The sequence below is a fragment of the Vombatus ursinus genome, unplaced genomic scaffold (genome assembly GCF_900497805.2).
Source record: "Vombatus ursinus unplaced genomic scaffold, bare-nosed wombat genome assembly UNPS02011916.1, whole genome shotgun sequence".
NCBI classification, from domain to species: Eukaryota; Metazoa; Chordata; class Mammalia; order Diprotodontia; family Vombatidae; genus Vombatus; species Vombatus ursinus.
The window spans coordinates 1856427-1881886 of NW_020951694.1; the positions used below are offsets into that span (position 1 = coordinate 1856427).

Sequence of the window (25460 nt, forward strand, 5' to 3'; positions counted from 1 at the left end):
TGTGTGTGTGTGTGTGTGTGTGTGTGTGTGTGTGTGTGTGTGTGTGTGATGGGAAGAAGCCTAGTACTGAATGGCAGAGAGGCAAGGGGATAGATCAAATGACCTTTAGGGATCTGCTAGACCTGGTGTTGGGAGATGGCTCCTGCTATATCCAAGTTAGTATCTTTCTCTCTCAAGGACTAGAGGAGGATGGAGACCATCATTCAGAGATCCTGTTTGCTACTAGAGTCATAGAAAGATAGGGTATACTATATGGAAACACTGTTCTCAATGAGGGGAGGGTCTAGGTAAGTATAAGGTAGGGCCAGGGTCTTGTTCCGATTCTGGATATCCTGGGAGATCTGGGCCAGGCGATTTTGGAAGGCAGCAATGCTTTGCCTGGGGGCCTCTTCTGTGAAATGTTCATCCGGATATGTGCCCAGGGGCCTCTGGGAAAAAAAGAACAAAGAATCAGGAAAATGTACAAGGAGGAGCAGGGACAGAGACAAGGATAGGGAGATATGAGAACAGGGAAAGAAAACTGGGAAATGTTAAGGCAGGAATCAGGAAGGAGCAACAAGGACAAGGATAGGTAATTCTTCAATTAGGGACAGAAGAGGAGAAGGGAGAGATAAGGATGGAGTTACTGATGATAACAAACTTGTGACCCCGTGCCTCACCAAACATACATAACACAGACCCACATGGCCACAACCAAAGCATGTACCTGGTCCTTGGGTTCTTGGCTGACCAGCCAGAAGAGAAGGAGATTATTACAAGTGATGTTCACCTCAGGGATGGTGTCCAGGTAAGTCTTAAGGGTGGTTGTACCCTTGGTTTGGGGTGGAGGGTTCCTCATAGATGATGGAGCATTGGGCATCCAGGCTCCAAAGTCATGCTGTAGAGAAAGGGATATGCCCTGAGCAGGACAGAGAAACCAGCTCCTTTCCCACTTGATGAAGAACAAGAAGAAGATGATGAGAGGAGGAGTAGGAGAAGGAGAAGGAGGAGAAGGAGAAGGAAAGAGACAGAGAAGAAGAAGGAGAAGAAGAAAAATTTTCCCTAATCACATTGGGAGAGTAGGTCAAGAAAAGAGTTAGGGAGGGGAAAGGATAGGGTAAGTGGGAGTAGTGGGTCAAGGACCCAGTTCATACCTCCCCACTCTTCCTACCCAGCATCTACAGCTGAGTGAAGTGAGTCATTTAGGTAATGAGGAGTCATCCTGACAGGAGACATTATTGGGAAAGGTCCCAGGAATGGTCGGTCTGTCATGCAGAGGAACCAGAAGCCCCACCCAGACTCCTGTCCCTCCCCTGATGCCTAGCAATAAATCTCTCAACTCAGCCTCAGCCCTGGTCACCACCCAACTCTGACCCCAGCCCTAAACCTAACCCCACCCTAATCACCACCCAGCCTCAATCTCCACCCCAATCCTGACACCCCCAGAGTCTCATCTCTCCAAACTCTGACCAAAAACCCATGTCTCGCCTGACTCTTCTCCAGGTCTCTCACCTGCCCACTGTTGACAGCGGCATGCTGAGCAGAGCAGTTGAAGATAATGGCAGTGAGGAATTTCACCAGTTCTTCAGTGGTACTCAGGCAGCTTGGGAAACCTGAGGTTGGAATTGGAAAGTAAACAAGTGGGAAAGGAGCAGGCTATTGGGTTGGGAGGGACTTGTGACTTACTCATGGTCACACTGCTAGTGTGTGTTAGAAGTAGGATTTGATCCCAGGTTTTCCCGCCTCCAGGTTTAGCCCTCTCTTAAAAATCACCTGATCTAACTCTTATTTTGCAGATATGAAAACTAAGCCCAAGAGAGATAAGTGACTTGCACAACATCTGTCCACAAGTAGGAAAAGGCAAAGTGCAGAGCTAGAACTCAGGTCATCAGACTCCATATTCAGGGTCCAGCAGCTAAACATATGAATACAATAATAGGTGATTAAATGAGAGCTCTAATGTCATGCAGACTCAGAGGATTCAGAGAGCATCGTGGACTGGAGTGGTCAAGAGAGGTTTCACAGAAAAGCCCTAAGCTCTAAAGGATGGAGAATATTTGGATGGTAAGAGGAGAAAAGGAAGGTTCTTTTGGTTTCAGAGGAGGGGAAGGGACTGGAGAAGAGCATGAGCCAAAAAAGGTAAAGAAGGTGGAACAAACATGGTGTGTCAGGGATGGAAGTGGGAGGAAAGTGAGGAGACAGGCCTAACTGGAAAGAAGGGGTTGAGAGACACAGCGAGGGATAAGGTTGGGGAGGAAAAGTAGGCCCAGAGTATAGGGGACATTGAATGTCAGGCTCCTAAGCTGATTCCATCAGCAGCGAGAGATGCTAGAAAAATAAATTTAAAGTGGGAAGGGACCTTAGAAAGCCTCTAGTTCAGCCCTTTTATTTTACAGAGGAGAAAATGAGTTCTGAAGCTATTAAGTGACTTGCCCAAGGTAGTAAATACTATGTTGCTGTTTAGTTGTATTCGACTTTTCATAACCCCATTTAGGGTTTTCCTTCTTCAACTCATTTTACTGAATAGGAAAGTATCCAGGGTCATACAGCTCTTAAGTTTCTGAGGCTAGATTTGAACTCAAGAAGATGCATCTCCCAGACTCCAGATTTGATACTCTATCCACTATGCCACCTAGACAGCCATTAGGGAGCATAGCTAGAACTTGAACCCAAGTTTTCCAACTCTACTACAACATGCTGCCTAGAAAATGATAAGATAGAGGAAATATTTTAGGAGGAATAATCTGGAATTAGAAACAATACCTCCTACCCATCCAATTAATTGATAAAGGTGATAAAAGATGGAAACAGACAATATGGGAGAGGTTATGGAAAGACAGGCTGTTCCTAACAGACATACACTGTTAATGGAGCTGTAAATTGGTCCAACCATTCTGGAAAACCATTTGGAATTACATGAGAAAAGCCAATAACTGTTTATACTTGATCCAGCAATCCCATTACTGGGTTTATCCACAAAGGGAGTCAATGAGAAAAGGAAAAGTCTTACATGTACCAAAATATTCACAGCAGCAAAAAGTGGTCAAAAAAAAAAAAGACTTAAAACCAGAGATATGCCCATTGATAAGGGAATGACTAATAAACTGTGGTATATGAATGTGATGGAATATTATTGTGCCATGAGGAATGGCAATTAAGAAGAATTCAGAAAAACCTGAGAAGACTTTTGAACTAATAATATACAACAAAGAAAATGGGAAAAAAGGACAGTATACACAACCCCAATGATGTAAATAAAGACAACCCTTAAAGACAAACTAATTCAGATCAAATAAAGTGGTCAATGTTGATTTCAGATGACTAAGGTTAAAACACACTTCCTTCCTTTCTGTTAAGAAATTGAAAATGATGAAAATTGAGTTACATGTGCTGTCCCTATAAAGATATTACATGGCTTTGCATAACTTTTTTTTTTTAGGGGAAGAGTTTATGAAGACTCCAGGGAAGAAGTTGCTAATTGAGAAATAATTGCTATGTCAAAATAAAATGCATCTATTTGTCAAAAAGAGTAATCTGGCTACGGCAAGAAGCCTCTTGCAACAACTTTAAATCCAAGATGATGTAATGAGGGCCTGGACTAGCAAGGTGACAGTGATACTAAAAGGGGAAGGGAATGAGGGACATTTCAAAGGAAGAATTAGTAGGGTTTGGTAACTAGTTGGAAATGATTCTCAAGGAAGAGGGAGAAGGATGAATCACAGATGACTTGAGATTTCAAACCTGGCCTAGTAAAAGAATAGTGGTGCCACTTATGGTGACAAGGAAGTTTGGAAAGAGCTAGTTTGGCAGGGAAATAAGCTTGCTTTCAAACATGTTGAGCGGAAGATAATAGAATAGGAAATTTGGTAAACCGTCATATAGCTAGCTTCCAAGTAGCAGGGCTGGTCTTCAGCCTTAAGTCCAGTGCTCTTTTTACTACACCTTCTGCCTCCCAGATACAGAACTAATTTCACAGAAGTTGAATGATAAACAGGATGGAAGAGGACAAAGCCACAGGCAAGAGCCTCAGTTGACAACCACAGGTTTGAGGAAGGAGGAGGAAAAGGAAGCAATGAAGGAGACAACTGGGTGGAAAACAAGGAAAGTACTTGAAAAGCCTAGGTAGGAGACAAAGTAGGGGCAGAACAAAGAAGGCACTTGAAAGGAACATTTAAAAAGAGAGGGTGATTAATATTAAGCTGACTAGCAACTGAGAAATAGCCTTGGATTTTGGATTGGGAGGTCACTGGTGACTTTTGAAAAAGGTTCTGTTGAATGTTATGGGTAGAAACCAGCTTGCAAGAGATTAAGTAGATCAAAGGATTTTAGAGTTGAAAAGGATGTTAGAAACTGTCCATTCCAAACCCTTCATTTTATAGATGAGGAAGCTAAGGTCCAGAGAGGTAAGGTAATTTACCCATATTCCCAGAAGTAAAAAGCTAAGATTTTAATCCATATTGTCTAATTCCAAATCTGGGACCCTTTCCATTATGCCATATTGCTAGTAAATAATGAGGAAATAAGAGGCAGCAGGTGAAATATCCCAGAAAGAAAGACAAAGATTCAGGAGACTGCCATCTCAGCAATTACATCTCAGTTAGCTAGGTGACAAAGGAGGGATTTTGTTTTGTTTTGTTTTGTTTTAGGATAGGAAGCCCTTAAAGCATTTAAAGGCTGAAAAAGAATCAGCGGCAAGGAAAAGACTGCAGATGAGGAAAAGGGGATGATCAAAGGACCAAGCCTTCTCCTGGAGAAAGGAAGGGATAGGATTTAAGACACTGGTAGAGAGCTTACCCTTGGCAAGTATGGCTACATCATCTTCTTAAGAGAAGGAAGGAGATTAAATAGAAATATACTAAGGTGGGAATGAAGATAGATGAAGCGTTCACACTGGCAAGTCTCAGCCTTAATAATGTAAGAGACAAGATTTGCAGAGACTGGGAAAGGAGCAGTGAGATTCAGGCTGGAGGAGAGAAGGAAAATCTGAAACTAATACTCTGGGCTGTATGCCAGGGAATCAAAGAAAGATGGATAAGAGGACTGACATAGGCAACGTCAACTCTGTTTTACATTTTTTCTTCTTGTTTCATGTGGGGAGTTCCTTGTCTCTGCAATAAGGCTGTAAGTTCCCTAAAGGCAGGACCCTATCTTACACTTCTGTTTCCTCTACATCCCATAATTATAGAAATGAACTGAAATAAAGGGACAATGATATCATCAGAATTAGGGGCATAAATAGGTCATAGATTAGGGACAAGAATAGAGTATATAGGTATAAGGTAGAAGTATAAAGACAGGAAAAGGGTCAGAGTTAAGGATAGTAATAGGGTCAGGGTTAAAGATAGAAAGAGGAATAGGGTCAAGTTTAAAGAGAAAATGGGGTTAGGGACAGATGTGTGGCCAAATTTGGAGTTATATTTAGCCTTAACATAAAGCCCCTGTGGTTGTGGTATGAATGGGAAATACCATTAGGGATACCTGAACTTTTCCTGCCCAGGAATGCCTGGGTAAAAATTTCGCCCACCCAGGCCTGGAGCTCTGAATCCCGTTGCACAAAGATGTCGCTGGGGTAGTAGCAATTCACAATTTCATTGACGAAGCTAAGAGAGAAAATAATAGCTAGCATGTATATAGTATTCTAAGGTTTATATATCACTTAATAAATGTTATCTCATTTTATCTTCACAACCCTGGTAGGTTGGTGCTATACTTACACCCATTTTACAAATGAGGAAGCAAAGGCAGGCAGAGGTTAAATGACTTACTGATGGTGACATAGCTAATAAGTATCTGAGGCAAGATTTGAATTCAGGTCTTCCTGACTCTGTGCATTCTATCCACTGCAATCCCCTCCTACCTAGAAGGCATAATTGGATTCCCCTACATACCACTATCTTTAGTCTTAAAATCCTTCCCTTTGAAATCCCTTCTTGTCTGCTTTCCTACTTTCAATAATCATCCCCCACCCCCAGGACAGAGGGGCTGGTTCTATGACTCTCAGTTCACCTAAGGGGAAAGAAAGAGTTAAAGATACTCCATTTCAGCGGCCAGGACTCTTTCTGATCTGGCTACTCCCTTACTTATCAATGGCTTCCCATATCTTCATGCCATCATCTCGGTAGTAGTAGTTGGGGATGCACTGGACTCCCCGGGCCTTCAGATTGTCTGGGAGGCAGAACATAGTGTAGGTGAGATGTGCTAGGCCTGTACTCATCAAGTATAGGAGGCCTGGCCTCCCAATGGATGTGACCTAAGAAGCAAACATAGGTTATCTTCCTCAATAAGCCAGTCCCTTCAGCCTCTGAGGAAAAGCATCATTCCCAGGCTTCCTGGACTTAGGGATAGGGTTAGAAAAAAAAATAAGTAAAAGGTTAAGATTAGAAATATCAATTGAGAAAAGGTTAGGACTGGGGATAGGGATAAGCGAATGCGTAAGGAAATAGCTATCATGGAGTTTATAGCCAGTACCACACAACAGGTAAATGTTTGATGTTGTACTGATCTTTGGGTCAGAAATGGGATTCTCTGAGGGATTACTGCCTGGAAAGGAGCTATGATTTAGTAGAGGGGTACTCTGGGCATTTGTAATTGCATATTGTTTCACATTTTGTTGTTAGTAACAAGGTGAGTTTAGGATTCTGTGACAGAGTTCCTGGAAATTAACCAACAGACAGTTAGTTGACTGGAGAGTTCAACAGGACTATATACGAGGGAGATCCTAGCCCTCAGGAAACCCAAATCCATACCTTGTCCACCAGACCCTCAGGGTTCAGCAGGGTGGCCCTGGCAATGGTGTTCACTTGGAGTGTGTATCTTGTATGAGGGAGCAGGAGCTAGGCAGGGACACAGATTTGTAAGTGAGATGGTTAGGATTCAAATCCACCCATCTATGCTCCCACCCCCGGCTCGAGTCAAGCTTGCTTCCCCCAGGCCCACCTTGTAGATTGGGTGGCAGAGGGGAAGCTGGCGCAGGGTAGCCATGGCAAAAGCTTCGCAGAGGAGATGGGTGCAGAGGAAATGAGTATTGTTCTCATGGATGAGGAACTCTGAGTTTCGCACCCAGGTCTTAGCCAAGAGCCAGTCCCATTCTGAGTCGCTGGGCAGGAATATGGGGCTATCTGGACCAGGGGTCTGGCTGAGCTAGGAGGAGGGATTGGAGGGAGGGTATTGAGATGAATCAGAAACAGAGATGAGGATACATCTCTCACTTCTGTCTCCAGTCCTCTCCCATACCTTTAGTTTTCTTTAACCTCTCAAGCTTTTCCTTCACCAGCCAATATCACCCCCTCTACCCCTTCTTTCATGTCCCCAGTTTCCCCTCCCCTTCCCTTCCATCAGACAGGGCCTAGACCCTCCCCAGAGATCAAACCCAAGGACGGTTCACCTGGATGGCCAAGGGCAAAAGAGCACCCTGAGGGTTGAGCCAAAGCAGGCAGAGTGGGGCAGCCACATATTGGGGCCTGCCATTCAGATGGCCCACAGGAGCGTCCCCAAGGATCCAGTAATCAGCCAGGAAAATTGATCCCTTCTGGTTAACACATAACACACGTGGAGAATCAGGGCAAGAGCTTTCCCTAGTCTCCCACCACTTCCCCTTCTCCCCACTCCAACTCACTACCTCCAAATTCCTGCCCCTAGATGCCTCCAGTCTATAAACACCAACCCAATCTGGTCTACCTCTTCACTATCTTAGTCTTAGCCATCCACTTTGTATCTGCAGGACTTCCTGTTTCCATTAGTCTCTAGTTTCTCTGTCTCTCCTCTCTATCTCCCTGAAAGCCTCCGGAATTCCTTCTCCTGGTTGGGGCCTCAGACATTAGTTCCCCCATAATAAAGACTTACATTCTGATGACTTCACTCTGACTGCAATGCCAGGAATGTGACCTCAAGAATTCCCAAATTCTGACTATGATTAAACCACATAACTATTCCAAAGGCTCCTGGATGCATCTTGGCCCTTACTTGCTTCCCTACTGAGCAATGTCTAATGATAAGCGACATGGTCCACTAACCTTGCTACCTCATGGTGCCAATAAGATATCCTCCCTAAAATCTTATCTCAAACTTTCCAGGTAACAGCTAAGTCAACACAAAAAAAATAACTGCAACCCTAACCCTGATTCCATCCTTATCCCTTAACTTAACCTTAAATCTAACCCTTAATCTAGCTCTATTCCTACCCCCTACCCTCAATACCAGTCCTTCTGTCACATTAACTTCTCATGTCTTACCCTGTCTCTTATCTGATTTCCAAACCCTAAACTTATCCCTTAACTACACCTTAATAATAATAATAGCTAGTATTTATATAGCCCTTAAAAGTCTGCAGAGTGCTTTACATATGTTACTTCATTTGATTCTCACGACAACCCTGGGAGGTAGGGGTTATTATTAACTCCATTTAACAGATAAGGAAATAGGTACACAGAGATTAAATGACTTGTCTAGGGTCACAGAACTAGTAAGTGTCTGAGGTAGGATTTGAACTTAGGTCTTCAAGTCCAGCGCTCTATCCACATAATTCTAAATCACATTTAAATAGCATTTTTAAAGTTTACTGCAGCTTTTCCCTCAGAATCAGTCTGTGACTGAGAAAATATAATTATTATTTATCCTATTTTACAAATGAGGAAAAGCTTGTAAGATGGACTTAGCTCCAACCCACATCTCCTGACACTCTCCTATGCAAACAGGTACTGCCCATTAGACTGAATCAATCTGCCTTGTCCAAGGAGTTATTTAAAAATGAAAACAAATAAAAAATCTCTCACATTAATATTTTAGGATTTACAAAGCATTTTCTTTGAGGTAGGTATGACATGTGTTATCCTCATTTTAAAGGTGGAGGATTAGAGGGTGATCTGTTTGAGGTCCCACAGAAGTTAAGTGTCAGAGCAAGGACTTGAACCCACAACTTCTCTGGCTTCAGGTCAAGTACTCTTTCCCCCACACTAGAGGTGTCCAACAGGAGGCCAGCTGGGCACATTGGGGCTGGCTGCAGGTGCAGCCTGAACTACATTAAAATATAATTGGGAAATATTTAACAAAATAAATACAATAGAACGTGGATAATGTGAATATGTGGTTTTTCTAAGTCAATATGTGGCCAGGGATCCTTATGTAAGGTGTAGTAGCTTCCTTCTATTTAAGTTTGACACGACTCCCCCACACCCCACTGCACTCCAAGGGACCTGGTATGAAAGGACATGGCGGGGGTTGTCTAGCAATGTTGCCTTTAAAAAGTAAGAGGAGAGCCCCAAACATCCTTAGTTTTTTTCCACTACAAATGAATGTGTCCATTCTATGGAGCCTATACAAGTGTCCAGTCTGTGACACCTCTTGGGAGATCTTCTTTATTTCTAGCTTCAGTCCCATCACCTCAAGGTGTCTTTTTAAAAACTATGTCCACATCCCTGATTATGCATGTTTGCCTCTCTCTCTCTCTCTCTCTCTCTCTGTCTCTCCTCCTCCTCTCCTTTCTCTCCTCTCTCTCTCTTTAGATAGCTATCTCTAAGATGGAAGGAAAAAGGAAAAAGGGATGGCAGAGGATGGGATGGATAGATAGTGTTATGGAAACAACAATCATGAAATTGGACAGACTTCAAGAGATAGCGGGAGGTAGAAGACACCCCTGGTGTCCATGGGGTCATAAAAAGTCAGACATGACTGAACAACAACAATCTATTTCTTTATGTAGATATCTCTCTCTCTTAGTCTCTCTAGAAATCTCTGTCTCTATCTAGATATGTATCTCTCCAACTAGATCAAGAGATTATATTTATCTTGTAGGTGTTGATGGCTTCTTTACTGATGAAGTAGTATGCTAAAGTGGATAAAGCACTGGACTTGGAGCTAGAAAGACCTAAAGTTCAAATCCCACCTTAGATAAGTACTAAATGTGTGATACTGGACGAGTTACTTAACTTCTCTGCATTTCGAGTTTCCAAATCTGTAAAATGACTGGGATGGACTCTAAAATCATTTCCAGTTCAAAATCTATCATCCTATGATTAAGGGATGGGGGGGCGGGGTGCTGATGAATGAAGCCACTTTCTTTCTATAGATTTTGAGCTTATTCATTTTTACTTTTCTCCCTAAACCAAAAGATCCTTTAATTTATCTTCAGAGCTGTCCAAATTCCTTCATCTGGAGGTATAGTGCCCAGAACTATTTGAGGGGATTGGTCTGGATGACCTCTAAGATCCCTTCCTGTTCTAAAGACAGTGATCTCTATGGTTATAGAAACAATTACATTCTTTTTTTGTTCCTAACCCAAAGCCAAACCCAAGCTTAATCCGTTTTTGCTCACACCTAACTCTCTCCTTCTCCTTCTAGATATCTCTAATCCTAATCTCTCTTCTCCTAGACTCAATACTAACCTTCTTCTTATTTCCAATCCTATGGCCTACCTTTTCTGTAGCATATTTCCCCACCTCCATCCCTCTTTCTTTGACTGTCTCCATAATGCTGTCCTCACTCTCTCCTCAATAATCCTAACTGTTTCCCTCACCCCATCTCCCCTCGGTAGCCCCAGCCCAGGCTCAGTCCTGGAGGATGGCCCTAGCCATCCCTTGCCTCCAGCTCAGCCTGTAGACAGGTGCTGGGACCTAGGGAGGGAGCCACCATGGGGTCAGTGATGGGGAAGTTGCTTGGCAGGCTGGAGAGTCGATGAATCATGACAGGATTCACGCCATTCAGGTACTGGTAGCCAAAGAAATGGTCTTCTTTCCAATGCTCCGTCACATACTCTGTAGGTTGAAAAAGGCAGGAATCATTTCTGGATGCACAAGATAGCTAACTCCTCTCTATTTAATTTTCCAAGGTTGCACAGCTAGATAGAGAGGGAGCTAGAACTTCAGATGAACCCAGTTCTCCTGACTCCCCAGGACAAGACCTCCTCCATTTCCATTGCCCTTCCCTTTTCTCTAACCACAACATGCATAGATTGAGAATGCTTGGGGCAGCTAGGTGGCGCCCTGGAGTCAGGAGGACCTGAGTTCAAATCCAACCTCAGACACTTAACACATATATTACTAGTTGTGTGACCCTGGGCAAGTCACTTAACCCTGATTGCCTCACCAAAAAAGAGAGATAATGCTCCTCAGTCTCCCCTTCCCCATTCTATGGCTAGGAGGGAAGGGTGTCAGAGGGGGCTGCTGATGCTATGCTTGGGTCTCCAAAGGTGCCATTAAGTTTGGATGCCTCTATGAGGACAAATAACTGGTCAGATTAACAGAGCAAGAGGATTTGAGGGTGAGTATAAGGAGCTGGGACACCTCCCCAACTCTTAACCAAGAGGGAAGCCTGAAGAGGGAAAAGGGGGAAGGAAGTTGGCTTCTCAAAGGCCTAGAGGAGCTGGAAAATTCTTAATACAGCAACTAGGAGCTTTCCCAGACCAAAAGAAGCAGGGGACAGAGTGAAACACAGGCAGAAACAGTTTTTGCACCAGACTCTCCCCGATTTTCCTTCCTCACCCAAAATAGGGGTCTTGTGGCACCAAAAGATCTTTCTGATGTCATCCAGCTTCTTCCAAGAGCCCTTCCGGTCTAAGAGACCACGGAGCTTCATGCCCAAGGACCTAAGGAGGAGTAGATGTAAGAAGAATGTGAAGGTCTAGGGGTGAGCAGAGAGGTGAGGACGGGAAGTGGTACAGTCTCCAGGAGGCAGAAGCTTTTGGGGAGTTATGAATAGACCAGGATGTGGTTCTGCTATGATCTGAGAGAGATAGAAAAGGTATTCCCTAAATCATTATGTCACTCCCTCCCTGCTGCGGCATCTAAAATCCCACCAGTTTTGTCATTGTGCAGATATACTGTGGGACTGAGTAAGGAAGAGACTGAGGAACAGACAGAGGGAAGTCTGAAGGGTGGAGTGGAGAATAAGAGAGAGAGAGAGAAATGAGACTAAGAGAGAAGACTGAAGGACAGAGAAAGGAGAGAGTGAAAAATAGAGAAGATGAGATGGAGGAAAAGGCAGGAGATACGGAAGGAAAGAGAGGAAGAGTGAAGGAGGGAGAAAGGAGGGATATTGAGGGACAGAGAGGAGGAAGTCTGAAGGAACAGGAGGCAGAGGAATGGGGGCAGGATGATTGGAGTAATAAACTGAAGAGATAGAGAAGGGACGTAGTTTCAACTGTCACATCTAAGTAATTGCCTCCACTGGAAGCACTATGATATGGTAGGAATCACTGATTGAGGAGTAAGAGGACAGAGGTTCAAATCCCACCTATGATGCTTACTACCTCATGGGTTACTATTATGATGCTTATTACTTGGATCTCACTTTCCTCATCTGTAAAAAGGTAAAGGATTGGCTTCCAAGTACCCTCCAGATCTAAATTCCATGACTCAAATTTCCAGCTGTTATGTCTCCTGCTCTTCAGTCCCAGTTTTCCAAATTCTTGCTGGACATCACTATTTGGATATCTCTCTGACATTTCAAAATCAGCAAGCTTACTTACCTTATCTCCTCATTCTCCAAACCCACTCCTTACTAGGGAAGTTACTGACATCCTCCTAGTAATCCAGACTGAAAACCTTGGAGATCAAAGTCTTCACTCTTCACTTTCTTCGCTTCAAACATTCAAACACTCACCAAGTCCTATAAAAATTCCCCTTTTAAACCGTCTCTTGAACCCACTTCCCCACTGCATTTCCCCTTGCCTTCACACTCTTTGAGGCCCTCATTACCTCTGGCCTGGACATTGCAAATAGCCTCCTAACTATTCTTGCTCCCTCAAGCCTCTTCCTCCAATGAACCTGTACAACCCTGTCAGAATAATCTTTCCCATCCTCACTGTGTCACTCCAAATTGATTCAATTTAACTGCTCAGGAACCTGAAATAGTTCTACAGTGGACAGTATTAGGTCCACATTCCTTAGTCGCCTGGCATTCCCCACCCTCCACAATTTCCCCCAACCTGCTTTTCCAGCTTTATGTTTCACTCACTCCTTATGGGTAGTTGGATGGAGCAATGGAAAAAGTAGAAAGAGCTGTATGACACCCTGGACAACATTTCTCGGTTTCTTCTTTTGTAAAATGGGGATAAATGTAGCAACTCCCTCACAGGGTTGCTGTGATATGTTGAAATACTATTTGTAAAGTGCTTTTCAAATAATAAAGTGTTATAGAAATTCTAGTTATTCTTGTTACTCAAACCTTCATTCATACTGATCCCTTTCATTGACCTGGGCTTTCTGCCTACAGTGTTACCCATGCCATTCCTTCCTTACTGCCCCTTCAATCTGGAATGCTCACCCCTCTTCTCCTCATCTGCCTAAATCCTACTATTTTTCAAGACCCAGCTCAGACCTGACCCCACCGTAAACCCACCGAGTCTGAATCAATACTCTGTGCTTCCTCTAGTGCTTTTTGTCTCTAACCATTCATTTGGCCATAAATTAATTATTTCCCCCTGCTCAAGCCTTCTCTGTAGAAAGCTCCTGCCTCTAGGATAAAACATAAACTCCTCAGCCTGGTATTCTAAAAGACCTTCAGAGCAGCTAGGTGGCACAGTGGATAGAGCACCAGCCCTGAAGTCAGGAGGACCTGAGTTCAAATCCAACCTCAGACCAAACACTTGACACTAACTGTGTGACCCTGGGTGAGTCACTTAACCCCAATCGCCTAAAAATAAATAAATAAATAAAAATAAAAGCCCTTCAGAGCTAGGCTCCATCCCAACTTTCCAGATTTAATTCACATTACTCCTTGGATTCATTTCCAAAATCCTGTCTCCATACCTTTGACCAGCTTGCCCCCACCCTCCCAACGTCTGGAATGTCCTACCTCCTCCACTGGAATTTTTCCAAATTTTAGCTCTGAGTTCAGCTGAGGTGCCTCCTCCTAGGAGAAGCCCTACCAGCTCTCCTCCCTTTTACCCCCACCCCCAGCATATAATCTCTCTCTCTCCTTAAATTACTTTGCACTTTATTATCAATATACATGTCACACCCTCCAAGTATAAGTCCTTGAGAGCAGGGGCTTTTCAGTTGTGTTATTTCCCCAGTATCTGGCACAGAACCTTGCTTGATTTAGGATTTGATTATTTTGTTTTCTTTTGTTATGATTTTTTTTCCACTAGACTTTTAATTTCACTGGTATAGGGAACTCCCACTCGCAGTGCAGACCTGCATCTACTCTGCAATTCACAATCTTAGAGAGCTCCTCAGGGCACAGAAAGGTTCAGTGACCTGTCCAGGCTATGCAGCCAATATGTGTCACAGACTGGACCTAGGTGTCCCTGGCTCTGAGGCCACTATCCCACACTGCTTTGTTCCTTTCACCTAGGCTTAATCCATCCTTGATAAATTGAATGGAATTGTGACCTCTGTTGCTGGCTTGAGCTGTTATCTAAACCTTGTGCTATTAACTTTTCATGTGTGTGGGCATCCCCCAATTAGAAATGTAAGCTTGAGAGCAGGTCTTCAGTATTATATTTCTATGGCCCACAAAGTACATTGCTTTGCACTTGGCACATATTCAGTAAGTACTAGTTGATTTGATTTTGTTTTGGAGGAAGGGAAGGAGAACTGAGGATTAGAGGTGGGGGAGGGGCATAGAGAAACTAAAGACCTAGATTCAGATCTCTCCTCACACACTCACTAGCAAGTTAGAGGTTAAGCTCTCTTCATCTGTAAAATATCAAGGTTGTACTCAGTGGAGAGACAGAAAGAGAGAGAGAGAGAGAGAGAGAGAGAGAGAGAGAAGGAAATAAGGTGTCCCACAGCCAAGATGGCAGAGTAAAAAGAAATAATCCAGTCAACCACACTCCTACAGCTACTCCAGAAAGATCCAGAAAACACCAAACTGAGTCCTAATCTGGAAATGGTGAAAAAAATCCATCATTTTTGAAGCCCAGGTCATCATAGGGAGATAAACAGAGAAGTCTGGGGACACTGATGGGGTCTACCCAGGAACAGCAGCTTGAAGCATTCTACCTCAGAAACTGAATGAATGCCAGATGGTCTATGGGCAACAGAATGACTAAAAGTTCCACACAAAGCACACAGGAACCTGACCTTAATGCAAAAAGCAGAAATAGTTGCCAACTGTCAGAATAACACATCATTGCTGGGTCACAGATCCAGTGGGGGACTGAGGAAGGGACCAGTGGTGCATCAAAGTGATGGTCCTGGGCTGTGTACTGAGTGAGGAGCTGATGAATCATGAACCAGGTGAGAAATGAAGAGTGAGGAGCTGAGTGAAACAACTGTGTGGCTGTGATCCGGTGAACAGAGTTGGGTCTCAGATCCAGCAACCAGACCAGTCTGAAACCTGAAGAGGAATGACCAGAGCAGGAAGCCTAAACCAAAAGGGAGCCTGTGGTACTGTCACTTTGAACCTTTGAAGTTTCCAGCTGGCTGATAGTGGCCAAGTCTACTTGGTAGCAGTCTCCTGGAGCTCCAGTCAGGGGCAAGTCCCTAGTTGTATTGCTCAGACCCAAAACTAGATTAAAAACTTGCAGAGTTCAGACCAGGAGGGTCTGGATCAGACCATTATAGCCACAGAGAAAACTTGTAGGTATCCAGCCTGAGCTGTCACTGAAATCCTGGAATAATACAACATTTAATGCCCTAAGAAAGCAATAGCAGTACCAAAGAGGACACAAAATAAGACCAAGCATGGGCCCAGCCATTTCCTCCAAAAGAACACAGAACCTGACCCTAAAGCAAAGTCCAAAGACAGGAAGTAAAATTGAAAGAACAAGTAAACAAAAAAAAAATCCCACTATAAAGACCTATTATGATGACAGGAACCCTCAAGACACAAACCCAGAAGAGAATGACTCCTCCACATCTACAAAGCCTCAAATAGAAACACAACTTGGATATGAGTTCAACTAGAATTCCTAGAAGCAAGGGAGGTTTTTTAAGAGCTAAAATTGATTTTACAAATGAGAGAACTAGAGAAAATAATTGGAAAATAAATTAGAGTGCCAGTAGAAAAAATTGGAAAAGAAAGGAGCCACAGTCAGGCTCTCACAAGATTTAGCAGTTACCACCAGAAAGAAGCAGAGAGTTTGGAATATGATATTCCAGAAGGCAAAAAGATATGTGCTTACAAGTAAGAATAACTCACCCAGCAAAACTGAGTATAATCCTAAAAGGGAAAAATGGATTTTTTTTTTACAAGATAGAGGACTTCCGAGTACGCCTAAAGAAAAAAAAATGAGCTGAATAGAAACTTTGAAATGCAAATACAAGGGTCAACATAAAAGGATAAATGAGTGAACAATCATAAAGGACTAAACAAGAATGAACTTTTATATTCTAATATAAAGATAGGATACAGGTGCCCCCTCTATCATTATCAGAGGTCACAGAGGAAGTCTAATAAAACTCTAATAGGACCTAGGAGAAGGTTTTCTTTTAATGTTTTGATGGTCTTAGAAGAAAGTAAAGGGAGGGGAAAAGGAATACATGGGGCAGGAAGCAGAATGTGGGGGAAGGAATTATCTTACATAATTTGAGTGGACAAGTAGAAGACCATACAAACAAGGAGGAAGGAGTGGGGTGAGGAGTGGCACTTGAACCTCACTTTCATTTTAACTGATCAAAGGAGGGAAGATTTGATAAAAAACATATACATACATATACATGGAAGGATGAAGAAATATATTTCACTTAATAGGAAAACAGGAAGGAAAGGAGAGGAGGGAGAGGAAGAATAAGAGGGAGAAATTAGTCCTAAGTAAAAAAGAAAAAAAAAACTACAGCCAAGGAGTGTGGATCTAGAAGAGGGGTTTTAAATAAAGGACAAGAGCCTGTGATTGGGCTTTAGGCCAGGGGAACAGAAGAGGATTGTACAAAACCTAGAGTACTGCACTGAGCCCACTCCTCTTCCATGACCTTCTTCCTTATGAACAGTGAGGAAGAAACTCTGATCAATGTCATTTCCAACTCTTCATGGACCCATTTTGGGGTTTTCTTGGCAAAGATACTAGAGTGGTTTGCCATTCTACAGAAGAGGAAACTGAAGCAAACAGGGTTAAGTGACTTGCCGAGCTAATAAGTGTCTGAGGCCAGCCAGATTTGAACTCAGGAAGGTAAGTCTTCCTGACTCCAGGCCCAGTACTCTGTCAACTGCACCACCTAGCTGTCCCCTGATCAATATAATGCCTACCCAAAGTTCCAGAGGACTCAAGATGAAAGATGCTAATCACCTCCTGACAGGGGTGGTGGGTTCAGGGGGGGCAGATTGAGACATAATATATGAACATAAATATGTATGTATATATACACATATACGTTGAGACATATATGTGAACAATATTTATATCTGGTGGACAGGGCCAATCCAGGAAGTTGTTTTGCTTTACTATTTGTATTTTTTTTTTTTTTTGCATTTTGGTGAGGCAATTGGGGATAAGTGACTTGCCCACAGTCACACAGCTAGTGTTATGTGTCTGAGACGAAATTTGAACTCGAGTCCTTCTGACTCCAAGACTGGAGCTCTATCCACTGCACCACTTAGCTGCCACTACTATTTGTATTATTATTTTTTGTGTGTGTGAGGTAATTGGGGTTAAGCGACTTGCCCAGAACCACACAGCTAGTAAGTATTATGTGCCTGAGGCTACATTTGAACTCAGGTCCTCCTGACTCCAGGTCCAGTGCTCTATCCACTGCACCACCTAGCTGCCCCTTACTATTCATATTTTTAATAAGGGTTTTATGTTTTCTTTTTTCTTTTTCAATAGAGGAGGAGGCAGGAAGAGTTGGGATGGACGGAAGGTGGATTTTTTTTATTAATTGAAAAAATAAAGTTTTTTAAAAAAGAAGTAAAGGTAACTAAAAATAGGGAGGGAGAGACATCAGGACACAAAAAAGACTGAGGGACAATGAGAAGAGAAACGGGAACAGAGAGAACAATTAAGTGGAAAAGAGAGGAGAAATTAAGGGAACAGAAAGAGGAAAGGGGGAAAGGCAAAGAGAAAACTGAGGGAGAGAATAAGAGAGAAATTGAGTGATGAAATGAAGAGAAATTGAGGGAAGACTGGAAAGAGGGGTGCCAAGGGACAGGGAGGGTGCTGACTGAGGAATGGTAACGGGGGAACCAAAACCTCACACAGGTATAGCATTGGAGAGTAGAGATGCCGTCTTGGTGAATGAGTATCGAATATTTGGATCCATGTGTAACAGGGATGGGATGTCTATCTTCGAGGGGAAGCCTGGCAGGTAACGATTCCCACTTCTGTGAATGTCCCAGAGTGGGAAGAGGAAGAGCAAGAGAGGCAGAAGGAGAAATGATGGGGTCAGAAGTGTCTGTATCCCAAAATCCTTTCTAGTTTTCCCCCTTTCCCATTACTTCTGGTACCCCTTGCTCTCCCTCTTCCATCTCTACTTAGGGTGTTTCCCCTAACCCTGTATTCTCTTATTTAGAGGCCAGTGTCACATCTCTACCTGAAACATCCTTCCCCCAATCTCCAATCAATGTCATCCCTTCCCAATTTGGCTCATCTACAAATCCCTCCCTAGCTGGCCCCACCCTGCTTTCATCACTGCTCTGTTCTGAGCCCCTCAGTGCTCATATTCCATCATCATCCCACTATAATTAATTCTGTGACTCTATCTGAAACCTAGGTATGACTCCCAGGTTCTGTATTACAGGAGTTTACTAAGGAAAGAGACCAGGTCTCCTCCCTTCCTCTGTATGCTCTAGAAAGATTCAGTTGAAGATTCAATACAGGACAAATTACTCATAGACCCTCCTCTTATATTGCCACCCTCCACCAGCCCTGCTACTGGTCCTTTCACCCGGAACCCTGGTCTGCAAAGGGTGTTGTCTTTGTCAAAGCAAATCTCCTGTCCGATTCCATCTCCTCAAAGCTGTTGACGTCCACTATTCTGGGAAAGCCAGGGGCATAGATTTTCCAACTGTCCAGAAAAGAAAGATGAATAAGGGGTTAAGGGTCAAAGCTAGAGTAAAGAGGAGTCTCAGCATTTTAAGACTCATCCCACCCCAAAACATATCAAAACCTGTTTTGTGTATTCTACTCCTGGCATTAATGAAGACCAAGGCTCCAGGGTAGCTCATAGGATGAAGACCCCATTTTCCTTCCCCTGAGCAAGTTTTCCCCATAAATGGACTGGGTATTTAGGTCAGCGTAATGGCTTTGGTTTCAAAGTGAGGGTCAGGACTGTAGCAGGGCTTGGTCAGGTGTGGAGTAAGGGTCAGACTGGAGGCTGAGGTTTCAGTCAAGATCTGTGTTAAGTCAGGGGTAGGTTTCAATGGCAGAGTTGAGTTTGGGTTCAGAGATAGGGACCGAAGTCGGACTCAACATTAGGGTTAAAACTCAGATCAAGATTACAGGTCAGAAATGAAGATCAGAATTTAGGGTCATATTAATGTTAGAGGAAGCCTGCTCTCACCGGTAACATTCTTGTCTGTCCCTGAGCTCCTTTTTCCGATGATCCAAGAGCAAAGGGAGGGAGTCATGGCAGATGATTTTTCCTGAAGGGAGTAGATATCAGATATCAAGATTTTCAAGTCAATGAAATCAATCCTAGTGCCGGAAGTTAAGACTTTACTTACTTCAAACTTGAACATGAAGACCAAACTATAGCACTCTTTCACTCAGTTTCCTCTTTAATCCTAAAACTGACCAGCCCTTTCTTCAGTCTTATCTCTAACCTTAACCCTCGCCCACCACTGCAGCTGAAGATCCCTAAATGGCCAAACCAGGAACCACAGTCCAACTTATTCCACAGAGGATCCTTGCAGGGACTCACACACAGTTGGGTGCCAGGTGGGTGTGATGTTAGCAATCATGTGGTCCAAGTCTCTTTTTTTCTTTTTTTTTTTTAGACTGAGGGAGGAACAGTAACTTCTCCAAGCTCATCTAGCACCTACACACTCATATGGCTCATCTGACAACTTGCCTGAGTTCACAGTATTCTACAGAATAAGATCCACTTTGAAAATATCATAGAACTTCCCAGTGGATATACAATGCTTAGGTCAACTAAACCCGCCACAAATGGACAAGCAGTCCCCACTTGCCAAAGATATCCAACTCAGTTTGATTCCTTATGAAGTTTTAGTCTACACTGCAAAAGTGTAAAAGGCAGAGCAGAACACACCAGAAATAGACAGAATGAGAGATCTAGCCTTGTACCCCCACCCCCACTTCTCCCTCTTTAGGAATGAATATTGTCTGACGATCTTGTAATCAAGGGTGTTCTGGAACCAGGGCCAACCCTACTTCTTGGGAGAGAGAATTGTTAAATCTTCAGTGTAAGCATTTACACCTCACAAACCTGCAATCCCTGCAAATCAGGGCTTAATTTAATGTTTGGTTGGTTGTCTAGACTTAAGAGAGTGTTAATAAAGCAGATTAAATTTAATTATTCTCCTCCGCCCCCCACTTTGTAGAGATGTTGGCTATCTCCCTATCCTTTCATTAGTAAAAATTAAAAATGTCCTTTCTTAAGATGTTTCCTCTGGGACCCAGAGTTTCTAACTGTCCTAACTCTAATCTATAATCATTTTATTAACTCTGTCCTGCTCCTAATCCTATCCTTAACCTCATGCCTCAATCAACCAAAATCAACCACTTATTCAAGGCCTATTATATGCTGTTTCTTGTGTCAGGAGATAGCTATACAAAGATGAAAATGTCCCTGCTTTCAAGGAGTTGAAATTCATTGAAAGACAACATATATGCAAACATATGTGTGTGTATGTAGGCATGTATGTATATACCAATAAATTTAAAATAAAACCCTTGGGGGAGGAAGGGTACTAGTAATTGGGGGAATCGGAAAATATATTATGTATGTTATATAGAAGGTAGTGCTTTAGTTGAGACTTGAAAGAGAGAGTAAGTGGGTTCTCAGAGGCTGAGATGAGGAAGGATACAGCCAGTGCAGGGGAACAGAAATAGAAGATGGAGGGCCATGTGTAAAATGCCTGTCTAGCTTGACGATAATACATGGGGAGAGGTGTAATGTGTAATGAGGCTGCAAAGGTAGCTTGGGAGGCACTTTAAAATGATCTCTTAGTTGCCAAATCCAATAGCCTTTTCTTAATTCTCCTTTACATCTCTGCTACTTTTGACACTTGATCATCCTCTCCTCCTATCTTCTCTCTAGGTTTTTGGGATACCACACTCTCCTGGTTCTCCTACTACCTCTCTGACTGATCCTCCTTTGTCTTCTTTGCTGGATTCTCATCCAGATCAGGCACTCTAATCATACAGGTACCATAAGGTTTCTGTCCTGGGCTCTCTTCTCTTCTCCCTCTTCTGCTACTTCACTTGATGATCTAATTGGCCCTCGTGGATTTAATTACTATCTCTTTGTTGATGATTTTAAAATCTACCTGTCTTGCCCCAGTATCTCTGCTAACCTCCAATCTCACATCTTCAACTGCCTTTTAGATATCTCATACTGGATGTCCAGTGGACGTCTTAAAACTCAACATGCCCAAAACTAAATTTATTATCTTTCTCCCTAAACCCTTCCCCGCTCCTACCTTGCTTATTATTGTAGAGGGCAATACCACCTTCCAAGTTCCTCAGGCTCACAACCTAGAAGTCTTCCTGGATTCCTTACTTTCTCTCACACTCGTCCTCCACATCCAATCTGTTGTCAAGACCTGTTGATTTCACCTTTGCAACATCTCTGGAAATCTGCTCTCCTCTGACACTGCCACAACTCTGGTTCAGACCCTCATCACCTCACACCTGGACTATTATAGTCAGCCTGCCTTATATCTCCCCACTCCAATTCATCCGCCACTCAGTCACTTAACGCTTAGATCTGACCATGTCAAACCCTCTATTTGGCATTTATGGCCCTTTGCCCCCTCCTACCTTTCCGTGTTTTTTATACCTTACTCCCTCACAGGTACTCTTTGATCCAATGACTCTGGCTTCTGTGCAGTCCAAGAACAAGACATTCCATCTCTGAGCTCTTGGAATTTTTTCTGGCTGTCACCCATGCCTGGAATGCTTTTCCTCTTCCTCTCTGCCTCCTGGGTCTCCTGGCTTCAATAAAGTCCCAAATAGAATACCCCTCCTGCTACAGGAAGCCTTTCCCAACCCCTCTTAATTCTAGTGCCTTCCCCCTTTTATTCATTTCCAATGAATCCAATTTCCATTTCATTCATACGTATTTGTTTGTTGTCTTCTCCATGAGGTTGTAACCTACTTGAAGGCAGAGACAGTCTTTTGCTTCTTTCTGCATCCCCAATCACTTAGCACAGTACCTGGCATATAGTAGATACTTAATAAATGTTTAGTGATTGATAAAAATTAAAAGCCATACAAAGGTTATATTTTTATCCTGGAAACAATAGGGAGCCACTACAGAGTAGGGGAGTGATACCATGAGACCTGAGCTTAAGGAAACTCTCCTGTCTCCCTCTAAGAACCCTGGCGCTAGTTCCCCACTCTTTCTCTTTGCTCACCTGTGCCTGGACGAAGCTCCACTGTGCAGTAACCCTCAATCCACTGGTAGCAGGGAAAGCAGGTGACCACTCCGCTGGGGTCAGTGACAGTGATGTAGCTGCAGTACCAAGAGTCTTTGGGGAAGAAGGAATATCGCTCTTTGTGTAGACGAACCAGAAGGAGTTCCCCTAGCTCACAGGAGCTGTTTACCTTGTATTTATGAACCTGAGGGGAGTCATCAGGAAAATCAGGATTATAGACTGTGTTCAGAATAAGGCCAGGCACAGACAACAGCATAGACAGGGTTCGGGCACAGGGACAGTGTAAAGGGCAAAGTAATCACAGATATGGCAGAGGATCCAAGCTAGGGGTAGGATTAAAAGTAGGAGCAGGCTAAGAAATGGGTGACAAAGACAGATAGGTAGTAAACTTTAGAGCCCAGGATGGCTTAAGAAATACTTCCATAGAAAATCTGATTAAAATCTTAGAGAAATTCTCCTCCCCTTTCCTCACAACACCACCACCAGTCAAACCTGAGCCCTCGTTACTTACAGCCCCTGGGGTGAAGTCCCTGCCAATATGGTCCAACAGCTGCTTATGGCTCTCAGTATTTGTGCCAACCAGGGTGACAGAGATGGAATCCAGGGTCCCTGCCAGGAAGTAGGGGCCTGTGGCCACCCGGAGTCGATATACCACCATGGTTCAAGGAGAGCTGGGAGGCAGAAGCAAGATAGATTATGGTTGCGTTTAGGAATAGGGATAGGGATAGGACTGATAATAGGGTTTGCTTTGAAGTAAGGATTAAGGCTGAGATTTGAATTAGATTCCTTGCAGTGCTCCGGGAAGAGGTGCACTTGGATTTTGAAGTCTGTCTCCCTTGTTGAGTCCTCTCCGGATGACTCCTCCACACCCACTTAGCCAGTTTCCTGACACCTGTTTTGCTCTCTGCCTCCCAGAGTGAGTACCCACCCTATTATGGGCCGGGTAGTGATGATTATCAGTGAAATGACAGGGCCAAGAAGGCTGTAACTTGGCGTGAGACATCTAGGACCTACACTGAGGTGGGATGGGGAGGGAGGGAGGGAAGGAGGGAGAGAGAAAGAGAGAGAGAGAGAGGGAGAGGAGAGCAGAGGAAAGCAGGGGAGAACGGGGTGAGGATAGGAGAGCAAAGGAGGGGAGAGGAAAGGAGAGCAGAGCAGAGAAGAGCAGAAGAGAAGAGGTGAGAGAAGAAAGGAGAGATAAAAGCAGAAATGAAACTCAGATTAAGACACACGGGCTAGGACCTGCATAGTGAGAAACATTGTCATAGAATTGTGGGGTTGGAATGGAGCTCATCTGGTCCAACCCCTTCATTTTATGAACACACGAGAGCTTAGAAAGAAGGAAACTGGATCTCCTAGTAATCCTTGTGATGCTCTAGCCAGCTCCCCAGGAGGTCCTATCCTCATACTTCCTCCTTTCTTTCCCCTCCCCCCATCCTCTGGGCTCCTTCACCCTTCCCTCCAGTTTCTCTCGTGTGAGGACCCCAAATGTCATTGAAATCTCAGGACGCCAGAATTGGAAGGGACCCTAAAGGTCTAGTCCAATTCTCTCGTTTTCCTGAAGCCCGGAGAGGCTAGTAATCGACAGAGTTTGCATTTGGTCCCGGGTTCTTTCCCCTATACCCCGCCCCAATCCTGTGTGTTGTCAATCTTAGCCTCTCCCCTGGTTCTGACGCCAGTAGGATAAAAGAAGATGCAAGCGATCTGCAGGTACCCGCAAAAGAAGGGAGCACTAATTGGTTTGCAGCGGCCTCTTGTGGCCGTGTTAGGCGCTGCAGCCGCGCCCCCAGGGGCATTGTTAGGCCCTTGCCTCGGAGCTTTCCCTTTGAGCTCCCGAGGACTCAGCCCCAGCCAGAGGCGCACAGCGCCTGCGCTAGAGTCAGCTGAGTGCTGGAGAGATCTCCCAATAGGCAGACTGACTGCAGAGTCCTGCACAAAGCGGCGCAGTGGAAACAAGAGTACAGACACATGTGACAAGACCCAATGCCCTGCGCAGGCGTAATTCTTCGTTTGCCTCCTCCCTTTCCGTCTTTTTAAAGACAGGTCGACGCAGGCGCAGCTTCTAGTATGCTTCTGGTTGAGTCCTTTACCAGGGCCCGGATAGCTCAGTCGGTAGAGCATCAGACTTTTAATCTGAGGGTCCAGGGTTCAAGTCCCTGTTCGGGCGTTTATTTTTATGTATTTCTTTATTTAACAAGTGCCTTTGGTTTTCTTTCTTTTTTAATTACTTCGTATAGAATATGGTAACAATCAAATCTTTCTTTTTTAATTACTTCGTATAGAATATGGTAACAATCAAAACACTAAGGTTAATAATTTTTAAAAAGTGAGTGTACTTGCTTTTTTTCCCAATTAATAAACATTCATTTTCTCTTCACCCCCTTACCCCTCTGTAAAAAAATAGAAAAACAAAACTTCTGTAACATTAAGCATAGCCGAGCAAACCAGATTTTGTTGGTGAATTTGCAAAGCAATTTTTTTTCTTTTTAGGAAAGCGGGGTAGTGGACGTCTGAGGACATTGTGTTGTTCAGAGGAAAAGCTTTTTGGTTTGTCTCGAAATAGAGAAGAAAATGGGGAAGGGGAAGCAGGACAGAGAAAAGTGGAAGGGGGAGGAGGAGAAGGGAAAGGGCGAAGGAGAAAGTACAGAAGACAAAGTAACTGTAAAAGGGGCCTAGGAAAAACGGTTCTCGGAGGTGGTTCCATGGTGTAATGGTTAGCACTCTGGACTCTGAATCCAGCGATCCGAGTTCAAATCTCGGTGGAACCTAGGTTTTTGTAGTTTGATTTCAATATGGGATTAAAAATATATACATAACACATTTTTTCGCATCCCAAATATCAAAAAATTATTTTCTTTTCAACGCAAATCTTTCCATTCAATTCAATCGAACTGAACTCAGCTGAAATTGAGATGACTGCTTAGAAGGAACTTGAAGAGTTGTAAAATTTGAAAATGCTTGGGTAATTGGAAGTAATGTGAAAACCAAAATTTGGTTTGGGAATTTTTTTAATTTGAGAAACTTGGAATCCATCATCTTTGTTTGCA

At 43.6% G+C, this 25460-nt stretch overlaps 1 protein-coding gene and 2 non-coding genes across 4 annotated transcripts; 2 read left to right on the forward strand and 1 right to left on the reverse strand.

Moving 5' to 3' along the window:
* Positions 1–18: 18 nt before the first annotated feature.
* ALOXE3 (arachidonate lipoxygenase 3) lies at positions 19–23273 on the reverse strand. 2 transcript variants are annotated; one of them, XM_027857253.1, is made up of 15 exons: positions 22925–23273; positions 22393–22597; positions 19353–19434; positions 18738–18857; positions 18049–18174; positions 11454–11557; positions 10555–10727; positions 7364–7507; positions 6916–7119; positions 6726–6812; positions 6060–6229; positions 5458–5579; positions 1492–1592; positions 707–877; positions 19–428 (listed from the first exon to the last, which is right to left on the reverse strand). In XM_027857253.1, the coding sequence occupies exons 1-15, from the start codon at positions 23069–23071 to the stop codon at positions 249–251; spliced, it is 2136 nt and encodes a 711-aa protein (XP_027713054.1). In that variant the 5' UTR covers positions 23072–23273; the 3' UTR covers positions 19–248. The 2 variants fall into 2 exon arrangements, with proteins under 2 accessions (XP_027713054.1, XP_027713055.1); XM_027857254.1 differs by lacking the exon at positions 6916–7119.
* A 1234-nt stretch (positions 23274–24507) lies between these two features.
* Positions 24508–24580, forward strand: TRNAK-UUU. Its single transcript has one exon. It is a non-coding gene; the product is annotated as a tRNA-Lys (tRNA).
* Positions 24581–25109: 529 nt separating this feature from the next.
* TRNAQ-CUG lies at positions 25110–25181 on the forward strand. Its single transcript has one exon. It is a non-coding gene; the product is annotated as a tRNA-Gln (tRNA).
* The last annotated feature ends 279 nt before the right edge of the window (positions 25182–25460 follow it).

Bases quoted from the DNA above. Each gene is read 5' to 3' on its own strand.
- ALOXE3 (XM_027857253.1), bottom strand. From the start codon at position 23,071: ATGGTGGTATATCGACTCCGGGTGGCCACAGGCCCCTACTTCCTGGCA. The intron at 7,120-7,363 runs GTGAACCGTCCT...CCCTCCTCCTAG, and splicing joins TTTTGCCCTTGGCCATCCAG to CTCAGCCAGACCCCTGGTCC. The intron at 6,230-6,725 runs GTATGGATTTGG...TTTGCTTCTTAG, and splicing joins CTGAGGGTCTGGTGGACAAG to GTCACATCCATTGGGAGGCC.